Genomic DNA, 20,732 nt, shown 5'->3' with positions numbered 1-20,732 from the left:
GTCGGACTGGGAGCGGCAGCACACTGAGTTTTGTCCCACGCTGGAAGTTATTCCTGGGTCTCCCCTCCACGTTCCACAGAGGCTGGACTGTCGAGCTGCCACAGGTGGCTTTCACACGCTTCTGCACAGAATGTGATTGTGTGTCACCCAATGCAGAGGTATGCACAAAATCCCAGCAACCCACAGAGCTGTCAACAGCAAGGAATGCACCAAGGTGTGTGTGTGTGTGTGTTTGTGTGTGTGTGTGTGTGTGTGTGTGTGTGTGTGTGTGTGTGTGTGTGTGTGTGTGTGTGTGTGTGTGTGTGTGTGTGTGTTTTACAAGCACAAAGGTTTTTTTTAACAATGCCTTCAGCGTCTTAGCAGGAACAATGCACACCAATCAAGGCTTTTGCTTCTCTCTATATCACTCTCATGTACAGTACTTAAACACTTGTAGCTTTTTTGCAGATGACTGCACCCATGTGGAACCTGACCTTGGGAACTAACGTGTGTAATGTTTGCATGATAGCATAACGAGGTTATCCGATTGAAACCTGTTCTCCGACCACCTGTAGCTTTGACACTCACTCAGCATATGCTGCACAAAAAAAAGAAATAAAATAAAAACTAAACCAAGTAGCAACAAAGTAACCAAAAACTACTCTGACACATCTGCAACCATGTCTCAAATTGAATAAAACCATGTGCTGCACATAGCTGAACCAATTACTGGCCAATGATGGTGAGTTCAGCTGAAACTGTGAATAAACCAACTGAACAGGTGTATTTTGCTTCCAATGCAAATCTATTTGTTTGAGGAAGTAAGGATTGTTTGTTTTTAGAGAAGGGCATCAGTCAACTGTGCCACACTCACCTGGTTGTATTGTGAAGTCAGTTTCTAAACTGAACTTAAAGCCGCGCTAACTATTGTCGTTTATGTTAGTAACAGTTAAAATGACTATGCATCAATGTGGACATGAAATTGACAGCTGTGTCACTGCCATCATTCTTCACAGAGTTAATTTCCGTTTGCGGGATTTAAAATGCTGTCCACCAGGGGGAAGACTCTGGTCTGGTCATCTAACTAAAAATAGAATTTTTTACCTTTGCAGACTTCTGCTTTTCCACAACATAAATAGACGCCGTGGTGGCACTTTGGCAATAACGAAAGTACGGCAGGTATGTAGACAAAGGTCAGATGTGCCGGGCGTTAGTGATTAGCTAGGTTCAGATGAAAAGAAAATATTTCTAAAAACATGATTTATTACATTTTATTAGTTCCAAAAATGTATTTAGATTTTAATACTCTTAAAAGTTTCAGGGTAATTGCTAGTGGAATAAAAATAAATGCACCACACAACAACAACAAATCAATGACTAAAAAATACTGAAGGGGAATTTTTTTGGTATCTAAATGAGTATGAATTTTTAGGAGGAGTTGTTGCTTTTTATCTCAGATGACTTTTTGATCCCGTGTGTGTGCAGAAAAGGCCGGCTGATGGAGCAGTTATTATAATTATTTTAAGGTTGTTGTAACTGACAGGAAATCTTGTGGAAAACACCCCACAAATGACTTTCAAATTTGGAAAATAGAAGTGAAACTATGGAGCAAGTAAGATTTGTGTGAACTAACCATTCAAAAGCAGCTCATTGTTACTGTGCTGTTGAAGAACTACACTTGTGCTGCCCCCCACCCCCCCACCCCCTTCTCCCCCTTGCTGTGAACTGAGTGCTCCTGTTGCAGCAGAGGAGGAGGCGATGGAGGATGACAGTGGACAGAGGGAACATGCCTCTGCCCTCAGATAAAAATCAGCTTCTCTCCTTTGAGGGCCAACAACAGTGAAACATTACACTTCCCATGACACAAGAGTCACTTAACACAAAACCTTCAGTTACCCAACAAGTTGTAACACGTAAGATCCCGCACCCCTACCCCCGCCCCCCGGGGGAGATTGGCACTGCAAATCCTTTCTGTTGTTCTCCCTTTCTTTTATTTTCTTTCTTTGTTTCCTTATTCTTTTACTCAGTGATGTTTGTTTTTTCCTCCCTCCTGACAGGAGCGGCTTTTCGTTTTTTGTTTTTTTCATCTTTGTCATCTTTCCAACTAGTGCCTGAGGCAGAACAGCAGACAGCGCACAATAGACTGCAAGAAAGAAGGCCGGGAGCCAGTGTCAGCAGTTGAGAGCAGCAGGATAAAGTGTTAGACACCTAAACAGCTTTACTTGGTGATAAACAAATAAAGATGTTCCCACAGTCAACTCACAGACTGACAGCTGTAATGGCAGAAGGTTCCCTGCAGGAACGTATCAAACCACCAACATGTCTCAGTCAGCTGGCTCTAACACACCAGTCAATCAACTAACCCCCCCCCCAAAAAAAGATAATGTAAAACATCTCACACCTAGATCTTTGCATATTTCCACAGCTGGTTTCCATCACACTTTGTCCCTTAACAAGAAACACTTGCAGTAAATTTTCTCACACGTTGTTCGGTCGTCGACAGCGTGTCATGACAGTGCTCTGAGTGAGTTTCCAACCTGCTGTGCAGTCGTGTTAAGACAAGTGCGAACCGATGTATAAACAAATGTTTGGGGAAATGTTTCACAGTTAGCAGTATTTGCTTAGGGATGATAAAACAATTCAGCGTTCCACGCCAGCTACTGCCTGTCTGCCCACAGGGCCTGGCACGGGTTGATCACGCCAGAATCTCATCTCTAAATCCCTCTTTTTAAGAAAATCTGCTCATGAATCATCGGAGTAAGCTGAATGTTTGATTGAAATCTAGTGAGGGGTGTCAATTTGCTTGGATTCAGCTCGCTGAAGACATACGAAGGTTAAACAGAATGTAGAGCGGAAATTAAATATTGTGCAGAACTTGAGGAACAATTTTTGTAAAAACAAAATCATTTCAAAAGATAAAAATCAAAAAACAAAGTCTTTCCATTTACCATTTACGCTTCAGTTTGCTGTACTGACCTGGTAGAGCTGAGGGGACGTGAGAAGATCCAACATCTCTCTCTGACTGGAGCAGTGCTGCTGACACAAGTCATAGTGAGTGACTGTCCCTCGCTAGTAAAATGTCTGTCTTTTCAACTCTTCTGCTACCTCTGACCCAGCCAACGCCCCCCCCCCCCCCCCCCCCCCCCCCCCCCCCTCCCCTTTTCCTACCCTCATCTCTCCTCTCAAGAGGGGAAGTACAAAGAGCCTCTTCAAATCCCACCATACTGGGGCTTCATTTGCATAATTAGCATGCTGTTACAGGTAGCTTAACCCTCACTGCAGCAGCAAGGTGTGCAATGCCCATCGAGCATTAACCTACCAACAGGTGTGATTGCGGTGAGATAAGAGCTTTCATTAGCCTCAGAAACTTTCGAACAAAGTCGGCTTTATCCCTAGTTATGATTTCCTGGACATGTAAGCTACACTGCTGAAAGCGAGGTCAGTATAAAGCGAGAGAGGGTTGGTGTAAAGATTAGGGAATAAATGAACATTCACACAAAGTGACACAGAATCCAACTCCTTTTGCTGTCAATACAATTTCTTATTGAAGGTTATTAAATCAATAATGCCAAAAACTGCATTAGTAACTTTTCTGATTTTTACTAAATCGGATTTTGGTTCTCAAAGGCAAATTGTTGGAGGCCAGTTTTCCTAGCAGTTGTTATAAAGTTTAACATTTATTATAATAAACTTCAAGAGTCCAATTAGTTTGACTTTTTTGTTGGTTGCAGTTGCATCAGCTACTTCTGCCACAATATGACTATGACTGAGGGCCAGAAATACCACATTTCCTCATGAAAGTCAATAAATATCCTTTCTGACACACTTTCTGTATCACATGCTTTAAGCAGATTGAATGACTTTGGTGCAAATGCAGTGACTGCAGAGGGAAAACACGCATCCACGTGTTACAATCGCAAGCTCAACTGCCTGCATCTGTGTCAACCGGTCATTTAACAAATGGAAATTATTGATCTAGTGTGATCAGGAACACACGATGTGAATTTCTAAGTAAACTAAGGTGTTGAACTCACTAAATGCTTAATATGCAAACATCAGTCACCTGTGTGATGTGTTTCTAGTCTACAGTAAACAAGATCGGGAAAAAAAATCTTTTCTTTTGCCGTGTTTTGCTGCCTATTACAAAAAAAAAAGAAAAAAAAAAAAGAAAATGAAATCACCGAAATAACTGAAACTCTCCAGCAAAAACAAGTGACCTCCAAAACAAAAAACCCACACACTTCAATCTCCCGCATTTCAAACATACACACATTTTTATTCGGTTCCCATAGCCTTTCATACCGCATTTGTTTGCTTTTCAATCAGTTTACCTCGCTTTTATTTACCACTACCTGAATGACTTAAAGAAAACACAGCTTTTCAGTGAAATTTCAAGGCCGTCCAAGAGAACACTTCCACTGAATGCTCTGCACATCACACTGAAAGATGATAAAGTCTCAAAGATCTGTACATGTGTGTTTTGTGTCTTGATATTCTCTTTATTGCTGAGTTTGGTTAGACACACGCAAATGCACAAACAGCAACAGATGCACAGAGATCTTGAACAAAGCTTCCTTGCGTTGCTGACGGAGCCTCATTAGAGAATGAGCTCTCAGGACCGGAGACAAAAAAGCCTCACTCTCTTCTCCGTTCCTTCCCCTCTCTTCCTCTGTTCTCTTGGCCTTTTGATGTCAAGGGTACTGAACCATAGTGCACCGTCCAAAGAAAAAGCTCATCAGGAATACACGCTCACTTTCTTTTATTTTTTTATTTCTTAATCTTAAGTCGAGTGTGTGTTCGTGTGTGTGCCGAAAAGCGAACACAGAGACCTACAAGCCCTGATAGCGTGCTGTTGTTCTGTGGTTGCTGGTCAGTTCATCGCACAAAGAGCAGTGTTGGGAACTCCAGCACTGTGACTGAGTGATAGAGACATCACAAAGACCACATTTTACTCCGCTTTTCCTCTTGGACTTTAGGGGGCAGCCCCATAGAGGCCGTTGTAACATATCTCTGATACACAAATTTCCCTCGTTCACGATGATGCAACAAATATTACATTAATATCAGAGGAAGTTAACCCAAAAAAACCACAATTACTTGATACAAAATAATTCTTACACAAATTAGCGGATAGTGATGTGGAACATATTTGCCGTATGGCACGGTTTCTAATGAATAGACGATTTGTGTTGGATTTTTGCTGCAGTCTTAAATTTGAGTGTGATATTAGGGAGTAAAAATAGGATGTTCATCCATCAGCAAACCCAGTGATCAGTGGTTAAACAAGAAAACACAAAAGTGTGTGGGACACGGAAGAGGAAAACAATCTGTGAACCTAGTATAATAACAAAAAAAAGTCCATTTGAGGAGCTAATGCCTTTCATCAGCACAATGTGAATTCAACAAAAGCTCATTACAGTCACTCACTATTAGCACTAATTAGCCGAATATGCTGTTAAAATGATGCATTAAGAAATACATTCATTTTTTTTTTATATTGCATAATCACACACCTCTGTTTTAAAAATAAGGGTAGAGGAGTAAATTATTTTTAAAAAATAATTTAAAGTCGTATTTCTGGTTGTAGCTGCATTAAAAGAGCACCACTTCCCATTAGCACCGGACATTTGTAGACTAAATACAAGAAGGTCGTGGCCTCTACTCCACACATGGCTGGAAAGGTGTTTGCATGCTTAGTGTAGTGATTATTCAATCATCTTCCCCCCAAAATTCTTGACAAAACTGGGGAAATCCCTTCAGCACACTACAAGCACTGCTCTACACAACCTACACAGCAAAACAACAAGAACACTGCTAAACAAGAGTGGATATTGAAACATCAGTCCAAATATATACTAAACACTTTTTAACAACTACCTTAAAATGTTATAATATTTAATCTAAAGGTCCTTGCACAACTTGTTTCTGCTGACCCTGAGAAGCCAAATAAAATCTGTAACTTCAAGTTTACAAAAATCACCACATTGATAAGTTTGCAAAAGAGACCACGTTCAGACTTGGAGAACATTGCTGGTTGCCACTCAAACACAAGAAATCAGCTATGACATATGACTATTTCCTGCTTGGTTTTGTAAGCTGACAAATTAAATGATTTAATTCTTTTTAAATTTTTAATTACACATGATGTAAATTCTAAAATCAACTGCTGTAGCAAATAGGACGTTATTTTAGAATTGGGAGTAAAAAATAATTGATTATGCTTAAAAAAAAAACTAACGAAGTGCAAAGGTGGCATTACGCTATGCATTTGGTCAAGTACACTCACAGGTGTATTTGATTGGTGGTGTTAATCCTATATTTCCATACATATTAGCAGTGCACCAATCAGCCCCCATTTGTCAGGTAAGCACACACAGAATAAACTCATGCAATTTTTAGCTGGGTTTTTTTTTCCTCTTGCCAAACGGATCTGCTATAGATTTTACAAGGTCTCACGTGGAGCCGACTGTACGCAGACACGCTCTTTTTCTACATAAAAGGGGAGATCAGGGCTGACTCCTTTATTTAGATAAAGTTCTTTGTAGGCTGCAGCTCTTTTCATTTAAAAGTGAGTCAAGCTTTCTTTTAAGGTCTCTGCATGTTTTTCTTTTTTCTAACTTCAATTTTTAACATTCATCGGAAAGCAATCAAGGAAGTTTATGAAGGAAAAGCAGGACATTTTAACAATGGAACGATCATAAACATCACTTACAGTCAAAGAAATCCTATTAAATCTGTGTCCCGATCAGGGCAAAGGTGTGTGGGTGTTGGTAGTGGCCATCAGAGTCACAAAGTCAGTCATCCCACCAAAACTTGCATCGAACATGTGCCTGCACTTTCCTCGCTGTTCTATTGACTGTCACAGTTGACGGTTGTGGTTTCTGTTTTATTCATATCTTTGTGCTGTGGTTGGGTTTCTGTAGAACTGATTAATGCAGAAAACAACAAAGCTTTATGTAGTGTCAGCTAAGGTTTCACTTTTAACATTAACATGGCATTCAGCACACACAACTGCAGCCCACACTTCTGAGCATGTACCTCCTAGTTGCAAGGTGTACATACTCAGCTCCAAATGCTCCAAAACAAGAGCTATTTTTAGCCTTTTTTTATGGCTCATGAAGACATAATTCTAAAGTAGTTCTTGTCATTGAGGTGCTAGTTATTATTTTTATTTATTTTTTTTTACATACTTGTCTCATACAAATAACATACTGTATGTATTTACAAAGGCAGTAAAATCACTGCACTAAAAACAAAAACAAAGAAATTCCACTTTAAGTCATATACCAGTTAAGAGGTAAATGACTGAAAGGGGTGGGGGGGGGGGTGATGGGGGGAGTTCCTACTCCTCATGGAGAATGTATAGGAGTGGGTGTTTCCATTTGCAGTAGTGACGTAAATTAATCCGTTTGCGTAATGAATGCACGACCAAACATCCCATTTGCCAAACGACTTAATCACTTAGCTTTTGGCTTATGTAAACACATCTTTAATTCAAGATGTGCAGCTGTATTCACCGTATACTTAATTTTGCTATACATGCTGAGCATATTTGGCACAGACATTCCTTTGATAATTAGGTTCAGTCTGATTCCGTTGTCAGGTTGTAGCTGCAAGTTATGCTGCCACTCAAACCAGTCTGTCTTCTCAACCTACAAGTTTTAGATTTTTATTTTTGTATCTTGGAAAGCAAACATAAAGAGAACTGCTAAGAATAAAATAATAATATCAAGAAGAAGACGAAGACATAAACAAATTCAATATTGGAATATGTCACTGTGTCTCAAATTTTTTATTTGTGGAGACAAATGCCACTAAAAATATCTGTCAGGATCGGATCAGGCATGTCTTCAATTATTCTTACTTTACAGAACTTTAGCATGTTGTACACATCTCAACGTACTGCACTGTTGCACTTACTGATTATAAAGACAACAGCCAGAGATTGTTTGCGAGAGAAGATGCTTCTCTTCATTTCACATGTTTGGACCCACCTCCAAACAGACTAGTGGAAAACAAATCTCAACAAATCTTCATAAATGCATGTTTCACAAAGAGCGTCTTGCTCCAAACAAACCTAAGGATAATTACTTACACCCAATTCAAAAGGATTCGACTCAAACAGAAAGAAAGAACGTGGCACCATAATGCGTAATCACATTAATCATGTCCTCAGACCAACGGTAAAGTCAAATAAACAAACTAACTTGAGTTCGGAAGCTCACAGATGTTGTTCCCTCTCGTGTAAAACACACCTGATATTGTGTACACTCTGCTCCATTTGGATCCACTTGAGTATTGGAAGTACTACTGGCACACAGTGTCAACTTAGTGATGGTACAATTCCAGGAAAATACAGTGGAGGGAGTTGTCTTCACTCTAGAGGATTCCATCAATCTCATATCAATAATTTAAGCTTATAAAGTTAGCATTCGGATCTAGAGAAGATGAATAAAGGTGTTATGTAGACTACGTAGGACATAGCTGTTGTTTAAATGTATCAATGATTTTAGTAAAATGTCATTCTCTGTTTTACTTTTGACACTGAATCAGTCAACTTTGAATACTCTGAATTACTTTTATTACCACTTTACTTCTGGATGCATTCACCACTTATGCCATCCGCTAGAAAAATGCCCTGTAATAAGAAGAAAAGGAGAAGCACAATAAATCAGTGGGATTTGATCATTTTGCAGTGATCACAGACACTTTCACTGAATTACATGTTAGTCTATACAGTGAACAAGTGTGCTGTGTTTCCATCCTGCACAAATACACTTCATCAGCCTCCATCTCCCTCTCTCTCTCTCTCTCTGTCAAAGGCTTTCTAAATAAGATGTATAAATAGGCTGATGACACAACTGCACCCTTCACAAAGACACCGAGAAGAGAGAAAAGAGAAGAGAACAGGACTCTGGCTTTAGTCACGGCCCCTTTATTCTTCTGCTTTTCAGAAGCACAGGTTAAAAAGCAGCCATTTTTCTTTTCATGCCCTCCTCCCTCCCTCTCATCCCTGTCCCCCCTGCTCCCGCTCTCTCTCTTTCTCTCTCTCCCTTGCGTTCTCTGAAACAGGTCGTCTATTGTGGCGGCTAGCGAAAGGCTACTGTGGCATTTATCAGAGAGGAGGAGGAGGAGGAGGAGGAGAAGGAGGAGGGGGGGGTAAAGACAAAACACACTCCCAATAAAGAGATAGAACAAGAGAAAGGAAAGAAAGGATGTGTATGAAGACCACATCCCCCCCCCCCCACCACCACCGAACACAGACACACACACACACACACACACCCCAACATCCCCACACCCTTTCCACCCCATGCTCCTTCAGGCTGTCTCAGACAAAAGGGGCCCGACTCTCACAATGTGCTCTCTCCTTTAGCCCGGCACACTTTATATCCTCACTCTATTCACTGCTGCTTCTTGAGAGCACCCACATGTGCACAACCTATCTGTGTGTGTGTGTTATGCAGTAGGTAATGGTAGTGGTAGTGGGGGTCTATGTTTGCTGAGGGTCTTATAGACCAAGGGGCCAGGGCTCTGAAGTGTTACCATGGAAACGCCTTTGAGCAGTAAGGAGCACAACAGGTGATTTTGCCGAGGGCCTGTTCATCTCCGCACTGAGAAACGACAGGAGGTCTTCGCTCTGTGTGTGTGTGTGTGTGTGTGTGTGTGTGTGTGTGTGTGTGTGTGTGTGTGTGTGTGTGTCTGTGTGTCTGTGTGTGTGTCTGTGTGCGTGCGTGTATGTGTCTTTCACAAGTATATCTGCTTATGCTACAAACAACTTAGCGCCATAGGTCTTAACCAGCTCCAATAAGCTAAAGATCATGTCTGACGTTGCTGGCTGACCACCATAATGACACGCTGTCAGGCCCCGCCACAGACCTTACTTCACAGCACACACAAGAGTGTGTGAAAAGAGGACAATGCAGACAGGTAGAGGCTACATTTATAAAATACAAATTAAAACATGGTCCATTAACCCATACATGCTTATTGGAAAAGCCATTCACATGTCAAGTCAAGAAGCAGAAAGCGCTAAAAACAGGACCATAAGCAGGAAAGAGCGAGAGTAATGGAGCATCATTATTGTTGTGTGAGTTAGTAAAAATATTCCAAAAATCAGCCAAAATCAATGTAACATGTCAAAACAATGTTATGATGTTAAAGGGGGAGAATAATTACCTTAAACTGCAGCTCCCCTCAGCTTTAGAGGGTTTCATAGTCACCTACTGCTCACTGTGCATTAACGGAGCACAACTTTACTGTTTTTATTCACTTTCACTCTCCTGCTCCACTTTCACTGCCCCTCTAGTGTCAGCTGCTTTCAAGGAAAAGGCTCAGAGAGGCTGCTGTTGGCAACCTGATTAGCAGCAAACACGAGAACGACACAGGTGAAGACTTGATTGTGGTCAGATAAGTCTGCAAATGAAAAGACAAATAAAAGCAACAATGCTTTGGATGAACGTTGGTGAGGTGCAGGAGAACTTGGTTATATTTAGGGAAAAGATTATGGTGTGAGTTCAAAGTTGGGGGAGTGTTGTTACAATAATAATTATGATTAGAGAACAATGGTATATTTAAAAAAAAAACAATTATAATAAAGATTTGATTAGAAAACAATTGTGATGAAGTTTTGAAAAGTTCACTGTCAGTAGGAAAAACAAACAGCAGTTCCATGTTAAAGTCAGATGTGTCATTATCACCTGACTTCCTTCTTTGCTCCTATTGTAGTAACAACAGACTCTAGAGGTCGTTATTACTTTAAAGGTATAATTCAAAATACTATTTTTCAAGAAAAATGGTCCAAAACGTCTTTTTATGTGAAGAGGTGCTGTTGAAGCCTCCTGTGACCCAGATTCATTAAACAGAACTGGCAGCAGCGCTGAAATATTTGCCTCTGAAAGAGTGAGGCTCATCCTTCTAACTAATTTGAGAATTTAAACAAGAACAACAGCTTGTTTAGTACATTTTGCAGCATTCTTGTTTATTGTAATTTCATAAACACATATAAGAGGATTTGAAGCACCTGGTAGAGCATAGCAGAGAGTGCAGCAGAGCAGGGAGAGGGAGGGCTAGGTAGAGTAGAGAGGAGGGATTTCAAGTCTTATCTTGTTTTTCCATTTTCTGAAAAGACATTTTTCCAGAATTGAACAGAAGAAAAAAAAAGGTTTTCTCACACTATTTTAAAAGGAACAATTTTCTCCCTGCTACAAAAGTTTGATTTCGAGATACAAGCACGAGGAAAAGCTCAAGTAAAAATCGATATCTCCCGATATGCTAACTGAGCTGCACTGCCAAAAGGTTAAAGCACTCAAGAAGACCACACTGTTATTTTCTCGTGCTTCTTTGCCCAGAGTTAAAGGATAAGACTGGTGATTATCTACCAAACCAAAACCAACAATAAACTGATGAAACTAGCAAGTATTGTGTAATGTATCTTACTCATCTGTGCCATAGCGCTCCATTGTTTAAGAACTGCTAAAAAACCACATCAGTGAGCCACAAGGTTGCACTAGGCGATATATTTCCATCATTACACATAGACTGTGGATAAAAGCAGATCTGATGCTGTAGTGAGCATTTCTAGGAGCACAATAGTGTATGAAGGACTGAAGAAAAATAAACTACAATGAGTTTCCCAACAAATGCACCATTTAAGGTCATTTTGAACTAGAACTATATTTTGCACCTTATTACCTTGTTATTCCAGTGCCTCCTATGTGAAAGACTACAGAACACGAGTAGCTCCAAGCAAAAACTATATATATATATATATATATATATATATATATATATATATATATATATATATATATATATATATATATATATATATATATTTTTTATATTTATTTTTTATTTATTTATTTTATTTTATTTTTTAAACCAAGGACAAAGTTCTTTCCATACAATCTGCATCCCACTTTTGTTTTTGGAGGTGACACGCTGATAAAGTGGCTAAATGCCACGTCCCAAAATTTATCTGGGTGTTTTCTCCTTCAATTGTGTTACACTTCAGCAAAATGATAAAAGCAAGACACATGGAAAAGAATTCAAACATGGAAAGAAATCCTTATCTGCCTGCAGAGGAACGACAGTGAGCTGCCTGCGAACATGCAGCAGCAAATAAAGTAAGTGTAGTAGTAAGCGTAGGCTTTGTAACTGACATTGTGAAGCAGGGCCTTGTTATTTGAACTGAAGTTTTGAGAATGGCGAGGGATACGTGGGACAGGGACAGGGGGCATCACAGGGTGTGGGAGAAGTTCTCAGGCTCAGATGAAGAAGCAGAAAGTCTGTCAGGGACACGTTTTTCTTGAGCTGTCACTGTAAAATACATATTTGAAACTTTGTTTTTGTAATTTCCTGGACACTGAAAAATGTATCAAAACGGCTCAACGCACCATGACTGGTAAGTTATAATTATCTCATAATTCAAATAAGTGTTACGGACACCATAAACAAAAAAACAGCTTATACAAAGCGGACGCATAATGGCTCACTGTCATTTTAGATTTCACTGATTTCAAAAGGAAATGCAAATCATGCCACTGGACTACTGTCGCGCAAACAAACGGTCATTTGCAAATGACCACAAACAGACTCAGACGGACACAAACACCCGTAACAAACAGGTACACAGCAGGAGTTGTGTTTTTCTGTAAAAAAAAAAAAAATCTACTTAAGGTTTCCTATACAACAGGGCAGCGTTGTTGAGCCTAGGGGAAAGTCATGTAAATGAACCAGGAAACTGGTTGCATTTTATTTGTGCGCGTAGGGCTCGTGTATCAATAGAGTGTTTGTGAATTCTCTCCGATCGGCGCAGAAATAAACAAATCGGCTGGGATGAAGGATGGCAACAAACTGATTATACCTTTATGTTCAGTCACAGCAAACAAAAAACATCTGTTGTGCGCACTTCTCTGATGGCAATGCAAATGGGCTGGTTTGTAAAAGGAGCTGAAACATACTGTGCTAAAAGGCAAACAGAGCCTTTTTGTCTTTGAGTAAAATCTCAAACTGTCTAGAAGTCGGTCATTTACGCATAAGTCCTGTCTTTTTAACTGACAAACATCCATTTCGTTCTATGAAATTCTACATTTATTAGAACTCATATTTTTTGCATGCTCCCTCTCTAAAGGCTCTAAATCGAGAGGGAGATTCTACGGTGTTTTATTGTTGCACATGAACCTGCTCATTCATGTCCCGTGCGCTGAACAATGCAGGGCCGTTATGTGACGAGCACTATGGGAACAGAGGGACAAAAGAAAGCTGGAGTTACGGCCCTTTTCACACAAGATCAGAACTTAAAACACACCACATACTTCCTAACAAAAGCTTCCCTCCCAAGTCAGCGCGTTTAGTGAAACACACCTTAGTCCTGTACGAGCATGCAGCCTGACATCGCGTGCTGATTGAACACACACACACACGGAGGAAAAGTTCAGAAAACTCATGTGCAACTTTGCCACCCCCCCCACCCCCCACCCCGCTTTTATTATTATTATCGTTTTTACAAATGAAAAAGTTCATGAGAAATGTGAGGCAGCATTTCAAGATTACTTCCGCTCTTTCTTCTTCAAAACTGATTTACAGCTGTTGATAAATAGCCTGCCACGGCTGAAAGCGCGGGCTTTACTCCTGCACTATTAGCGCCTTATTATGAGCTTATGGCAGCATTTACAGACAAGTGAGTGCACATTCAAAGCACAGCTGGCACAATGTAAATGCACTTTGCATGTATTTATTAAACCCCCGGTTAATCCACAGCTTTGGGAAACGGAAACTTAAACATGTGAACATTTCATTACAGCTTTCACACACACACACAAACAGAGAATTGATGAGATGCTTTAACACAAACAGATGAAAACCCTTACAAGAGCCAACTCACTCATACCACTGAGGCGTATTGTTGCTGCAAGTAAAGCAGGACTCCTACCTTGAAGGTGTGTGTAGATGCACACAAGGCTGTGTGTGCCTGTGTGAGTGAATGCAGCGTCTCTTGTCTCTAGGTGTCTCAGAGAGTGGTCCCTCACCAGTGTAAGACATGCACTTTATCATCCGCCCAGTTACTGTGTGTCCTTTGTGTGTGTGTGTGTTTGTTTGTGGTTTTCACATGAAGTTTCTGCACTCATCTTTTTTGTTCCTTCCTCCACTAGGTCAACAGGTAAAAAGTGTCTTTAGAAAGACTCGTGAAGAAAGCGTTCCACATTTTTCTTCTTCCACAGTTATAATTGTGGCTTTTTCTTTGCCTTTTAAGACACGAAACCAAACTGAAGATGAGATGTGTCCGAAAAGTTCCCCACCTCAGGTACTTCTGATTAAAAGCACTAAATGTACTGCATGATACTGATGTACAGCATCATCAAGGACTTCATTTTCACAGGTAATAAAAAAGAACTTCATTTGAACAGGCTGTTACATAATGCAAAAGAGGACACTGTGCGGCAATCAAACTGCCTGTGATAGTACAGTCTTATCAGGGATGTAGTGAAGAATTAACCTGAATATCACTATATCCCCATTTTAAGGCACATAGAAGCAAAGCACCTTTGTCACCTATCAAGCCTTGAAAGAAACACAAATTAGGAGAGAATGACACTAAAATACTCTAAGTACCACATCTGCAAGACATAGACCTTCATGGCTATAACACACAGCTTAAACTGCCACTCAATGCCTTATTTTTTATTGTTTTGTCAGTACACACACACATACTGATGACTCTATATATATATATATATATATATATATATATATATATATATATATATATATATATATATATATATATATATATATATATATATATATATATATATATATATATATATATATATATATATATATATATATATATATGACTGATGACTCTCTCTCTCTCTCTCTCTCTCTATCTATATATATATCTATATATATCTATATCTATATCTATATCTATATATATACACATATTTATATATATTACTCGATATCCAGCATAGTATTTAATTCTTTTGACCAAGAGCCCGAAAAACAGAGACATTTCATTTTGTATCATAAAAGACAAAGGGAGCTAGAGAGTACTCATAACTGGTTTTGCCATATTTTCCATGAAATGTGACTTAAAACTGTTTATCAAAATGGTTGATTCATTTTTGTTGATGATTTACTAACTTACTTACTTTACCTATCATGAACTAATCCTGGTGCAATAATACAATCTTTCGTTATTATTAAAACACCCAATCAAAAAAGACTGAAACCAACAAATAATTTCATCTACTCAGAGTAATGTCATTGAAACCAGAGCCTGATTTTAGCTAATTATTCTACACCTAACAATGTCCGTAACTTTTGACTTGGCAGACTGGAAGAAGAGACGTTCAGTCTCAGTTAGAGAACGAGCCACATGATGGAGCTCTGTGGTGTAAGTAAATACAGTTCATTTGCATTTCATGGGGATTTGTTCACAATGACACAAATATATAAAATCCTAAGAAGGTCAAAGTCAAGTCGAGAAAGCAACACTGTGCTCAGTGTTTCAGATCAATCATTATCCTTCATCCTTCCATTATCAGATCAAATTACAGTAAATGAGAAAGCTGCAAAATTTACTAATCAAGATCAAATCATTAAAATTCTCTGATTGGTTAAAAGGGCAAGTCAATTCTTTTTTAAATGAATATCTATAATACAACTCTGCTGTCAGTGCTGTTCAACGAGTCTGGGTCACAGAAGGCAACATCACCTCATGATGTTAAGATCAGTTTTAAAACAATTTTTTTTAAAAATGTTCCACAAAAACATGATGGAGATGCATGAAGACCACTCAGATCAATGAGCAGGTAGAACTTGAAAGTGGGTTTAACTTGTACTGTAGCATTTGACAGTAAACAAACCCATCGGCCTCATAGAAAATACCGAATTTTCTTACTGCCATTTGTGCCAGGTCTTTCTCAAAACAGGGATTTTAATCTCGGTCAGATTGTTTATGTGGTTAAATACAGGAAAGTCAATGCATTAGTGCAAATTGACAAAATGAAAAAAGTATAGCACATCACAGTAATGCAACTGTGTGCCAAGTCAGCCATAAAATTATTAGGATTGGCATTTAGAATTATTTTGTTACTAATAACCTTGTTAATTGGCGAAAGAACAAGCCAGTGTTTGGAAATTTTGCATAACAAGTAAGTGATTATCAGATATCTTGCTTAATAATCATTTCAGCTCTGAAAATAATCAAACTTATATTCAAAATTAGTTCCTACTGCTCACACAGTATGTGTAAAACTAAAACTAATGCATTATCACGATATGAGTCAGGGGATAAACTACATTTGGAAGCAGCAGACAGTGGGTTTTTTTAGGCACTTTTAAAGATGACATGAGAAAAATACATGCCTGAGAGCTGGTGATGAAGTCTAGACGGAAGTTTGAGATGCACATGTGATAAAAGTGGCACCTGTCCATCAGTCGTCCACCTCCGTGTTTAAACGATTGCAGTTTTTGTGATTATTCCAAAGGAAACCATGCAGCAAGTCGGCTTTATTTAAAGAGATCACAAGGGTTCCCTGAACTCAGCATTGTCCTCTGTGATTGTCTGGGCCTCACACTGCGCTAAAGGAGAGTCTGAGGAGTGTGCATACACGCACACACACACACACACACACACACACATACATGCACACCATTATTTTCCATTGTGTTGCTTCTCTGCGGACTCCTGGTTCAATAAGTTTCAGAGAACAATGTCCAGAGTATATAAGAGGTCAGGAGGACAGAGAGAGAAAACCTTTGTCTGCTCTGTTGCTCTTATGGAGACATCTGATGCATAGGAAACAGCGGACACACACACACACAAACCACTTAAACTCCAATACAACAATCTGTAATACAACTATGAAGAAATGTTCCAAAATAAAGCACCATGAAGTGCCCAATACCAAGTATAAAAAAATACGATGGCGCCCATTTTCTTCTATATTGGAACATGTGTAGTACAGACATTTCAACAGAGGTGTGTAATAAAATAAAAGTTTTTATGCCTTAAGAAAAATTGTGGTTATGGTCTTAGGTCAGGCCTCTCATTCGACTCACAAACCCCACTCTGTCATTTACAACGTTTAGGTCCTACTGCTATTGTGAAGCGATTCCCAAAATCCCCCAAAACTTTTCTAACCATAAAAACTATTCTTTGTGTGCTGCACAAAGAAAAAAAGAAACAACATTAAGCAGCTTTGCGAAAATCTTTTTTTTTTTGTTAAACAAAAACTCAGTGAACACTATTTGCAATATTGCAAAGAAGCATTGATATTTAGCAGTACAAGTGATTATTCATGTAACTTTTATTTTGTTCAAATGGAACTATCTTGGCTTAGAAACACACATACACACACACAACTTAAAAGGCAGGTCAGAAACATCCAGATGGGTGGGATAGTTTTTGAAAATACCTTCAGAAGTGCAGTACACAACCTGCTGGGTTTTTCAAATATCACCAGGTACTTATTTTATGAAAATCCCCATCTGTCATAAATTAACCTGAGCAAATCTTTAGAAACATTTTTTACTTTTTTCTATTGTCCTGTAGAGCCGGTGCAGAAAACTCTGAATCCCACTTCATCTATTACGGTTTTGCCGTTTAATCTAACTTTATTCTGATTTCAACTTCAGCTAAAGATGTGTTTCAGGTGTGCCATTATACAGACACCTGCCAGGCTATCAGAAAGTAGCATTTCCTGCAGCTACAATATAAGACACGACAGCACTCATGTCGGCCGAGTAAGACAGAGCATGGGTCACACTTTGTCCTACATGAACCCGTTCACCTGGAAAGACAAAGCTCAGAGAGAGAAAGAGACGGAGAGAGAAGAAAAGGGGGGATGGGAGGTAAAGGTGAAAGGTGAAATGCCAAACCACTCCTTGAGATGTCTGTGTGTGTGTGTGTGTGTGTGTGTGTGTGTGTGTGTGTGTGTGTGTGTGTGTGTGTGTGTGTGTGTGTGTGTGTGTGTGTGTGTGTGTGTGTGCGTCCCAGAAAGACAGAGAGCAGCAATGATATATAGTGCACATTATACAGTGGTGTTGAAAGACACTTCTTAGATCTGTGCTGCTCCATCCTGTTGTCAACTGTGGAGATCAGAGAGCATGATGGGATCATGTGCAGGACATAGGGTTCCAGCATTACGGCTCTTGTAACTAGACTGAAAGAAAAGAAAGGGAAAAAGGGGGAAAAAAACAGACAAGGAGTGGTGGCAGCAGCAGGGGGTGTGAAGATGGGAATGAAGAGCGCAGACGAAAGAAAGGAGATTGACGGAAAGAAAGGTCAGGGACTCCCCACCGAAGGACGGCTTTGTACACAGCCAGCCACTGTAAAAACAACCACGCACACACACACACACACACACACACAAACATCGCACAGACCAACTACTTCACTGTTCAGTTTGACCCCTGCTGTGGCAGAATTCCCACAAGCTTTGACATACTTTGTAGCCCGAATTGTCATCTCTGAACCAATCCTAGACCCAGAGTTCACAGTGAGGGTCTCCTCATCTGATTCACAACAGCACAACCGCAGCACCGACAGACGCTGATTTCACTTTTTTGCATTCTGCTTTCCCCTGAACACTGTCAAAAGTACCTCAGACACTACTGACCTTTACTGTATGCAGTAAATGACAAGTCAAGCAAGTGGCAATTTTCTACCCACTGTTAAACATCATTTGTGGAATAATGCCAGCTGATAAAATGTTACTTCAACACTTCTGAAATCATTCTGAAAACTCGATAAAGTTCTCCTTATTCTTCTGCACCCTCAAACTTTAGCGAATCACCAGGGGGGAAAAAAGGGTGTTGAAGCCTTGACGTCTGTACCTATTCTAGGATGAACCTGCTGATATCCGCTCATTTGCATTTGTCAACAGAACTGACATCATCATCATCATCCTCCTCATCGCCATCATCATCATCAACATCATTTTCCTTCCAAATGGATAGTTGTGTAAGCTGCCAGCCGCAATACAGTACAGAGCAGAGCACAGCAGCACTGGCTCCGTCTGTCTCTCACTTCTGGCACATTTAAAAAAAGATTTCACAAGACAGTGAACGAAATGTTGATGTTCGTAAGGAGAGAACTTGCTCAAAGTCGTAGTAAAGTGTATAAATTGTTTGGTCTCTGGTGAAGGAAAGCAAAAGCAGATTTAGATACAAGGGGTTACAACTCTTTAAAAGCTGACACATGATAAACCGGACGATCCTGACATTTAGGAGAGTTTTGGAAGTTGTCAAAGACAATGTTGCGTGACACGTCGTTTCCATGCGTATGCACGGGTCCCTAAAATCCACATGCTAAAGTTCGTTTTTACAGGTAAGCGTGTGGACACTGAAAGGCGATCAAGCCTCCACTCACCAGTCACCGGTGCGCCCTGAGCTCTCCACGAGAGAAAAAAAAAACTTCCGTCCTCCTCCTCTTCCTCGCCAGCTTTTAATTGCTCACCGCATGCAAAGCGCGGTGGTTTGGGACAGAAGCCGCTCGGCACGGGCTTCTGCTGTCGGTCCTCTTAACCAGAGGCGGTAGCTTTTTAATGTTGGTAAGATGACACAGAGGGTACAAATACACGGAGTACTGCCGCGGTGCGTAAAGCTTTTGGAGACAGAGAGCGCAGCCCTGCTCACTGTCACTCCCGGTGACTTTCTGTCTACTGGTCTGGGTTTCCAACACTCACCGTCCGCAGCGCCCTGCCGCTCACCTCCCACTTAAAGAGAGAGGGACCGATTTCCAGGTGGTGGCAGCGGGACACAAAGAGAGTTGACTTTGAGAATTCCCTCTGCTTGAAACCCGTGGATAATGTTATACAACTTTCTATGAATGTAGGCATCGCCAACACTCGCTAAATTGATATTGAATCGTTTTTTAAATAACTTAATAACCCTTCAGTCCATAACATGAACATGTCTGGAAATTGTGATAAAGGCAGTAAACACATTTTCCCTAGGGACTGTACAAAAATTGTTTTTGCTGAATAAAGTGTAGATTAGCTTTGCAGCCAAAGACTTTTTTTCTGTCCCGATGTTTATATTATTATCTCAGACTTTGTGGTATATTTTTTGAAAAGCACAATGTCTAAAGCTAAAGTTTATATTGCTAGTTCAACATCACACATTGCAAATTGTTCTAACTAGTCATCCTCAGTCTCTGCAGGTATACAAGGTGTCAACAATTTTGCCTACATTGGGATCTGTCTTGAGAAGCCCGCTTTGCCTCACCCCATGTTTAGACCTATTTCCTTCAACCCAGCTGTCACTGTACACTGCCATGTTATTTTGGGAGAGAGCCTTGTCTCCTTTTTCCAGGTGGTGTCCATTTAAAAGCAGTCTTGGGGATAAAGCCATTGGTTGCTCAGATTTGGAATTTCCAGCACCTCACTGTGGCTCTAAATTTTGTTAGTAGAGTTCTTCATTAGAGATCTTTGCCAAACAAGTCTGACCGAAAATGAAAGACACTTTATGCTGTGTATTAGATGTGTGTCTCTCCCCCCTCTTTACCTCTGTCCCCCTGTGCTGTGAGTCTGCAGCAACATGAACACGGCAGGAAAAAGAAAAGCACAGTGTTTTCTGTCACGCAACAAGTAAAATCTGAGCCGTGCTTCCAAAATAATTCCGAACTGGAGAGGAGAAGAAGTCAGATTACTTGACTGAATGTATACCTGGATTTCCAGTTACCAGGTTTTTTAACCTGGTAGGTTTTTTAACCTTTGCATGGGTTTCCTCCCACA

The 20,732-nt window shown here is 40.0% G+C and overlaps 1 protein-coding gene across 10 annotated transcripts in view; it reads right to left on the bottom strand.

Moving 5' to 3' along the window:
* The window catches only part of LOC137127304 (transcription factor SOX-13-like), a 42,504-nt gene extending 22,834 nt beyond the window's left edge, over window positions 1-19,670 (bottom strand). For 2 of the 10 annotated variants that reach the window (XM_067504120.1, XM_067504121.1), the window contains exon 1: window positions 13,916-14,029. In XM_067504120.1, coding sequence (XP_067360221.1) covers window positions 13,916-14,025 — 110 coding nt within the window. In that variant the 5' untranslated portion in view covers window positions 14,026-14,029. Of the gene's footprint in view, window positions 1-2,955; window positions 3,062-6,691; window positions 6,905-10,158; window positions 10,396-13,915; window positions 14,032-19,366 lie in introns of those variants that run through there. The other 8 variants (XM_067504123.1, XM_067504124.1, XM_067504125.1 and 5 more) reach the window with 7 other exon arrangements.
* Window positions 19,671-20,732: the final 1,062 nt, after the last annotated feature.

This window comes from Channa argus, chromosome 5, assembly GCF_033026475.1.
Source record: "Channa argus isolate prfri chromosome 5, Channa argus male v1.0, whole genome shotgun sequence".
Taxonomy (NCBI): domain Eukaryota; kingdom Metazoa; phylum Chordata; class Actinopteri; order Anabantiformes; family Channidae; genus Channa; species Channa argus.
This window is presented reverse-complemented; position numbering and strand designations above follow the sequence as displayed.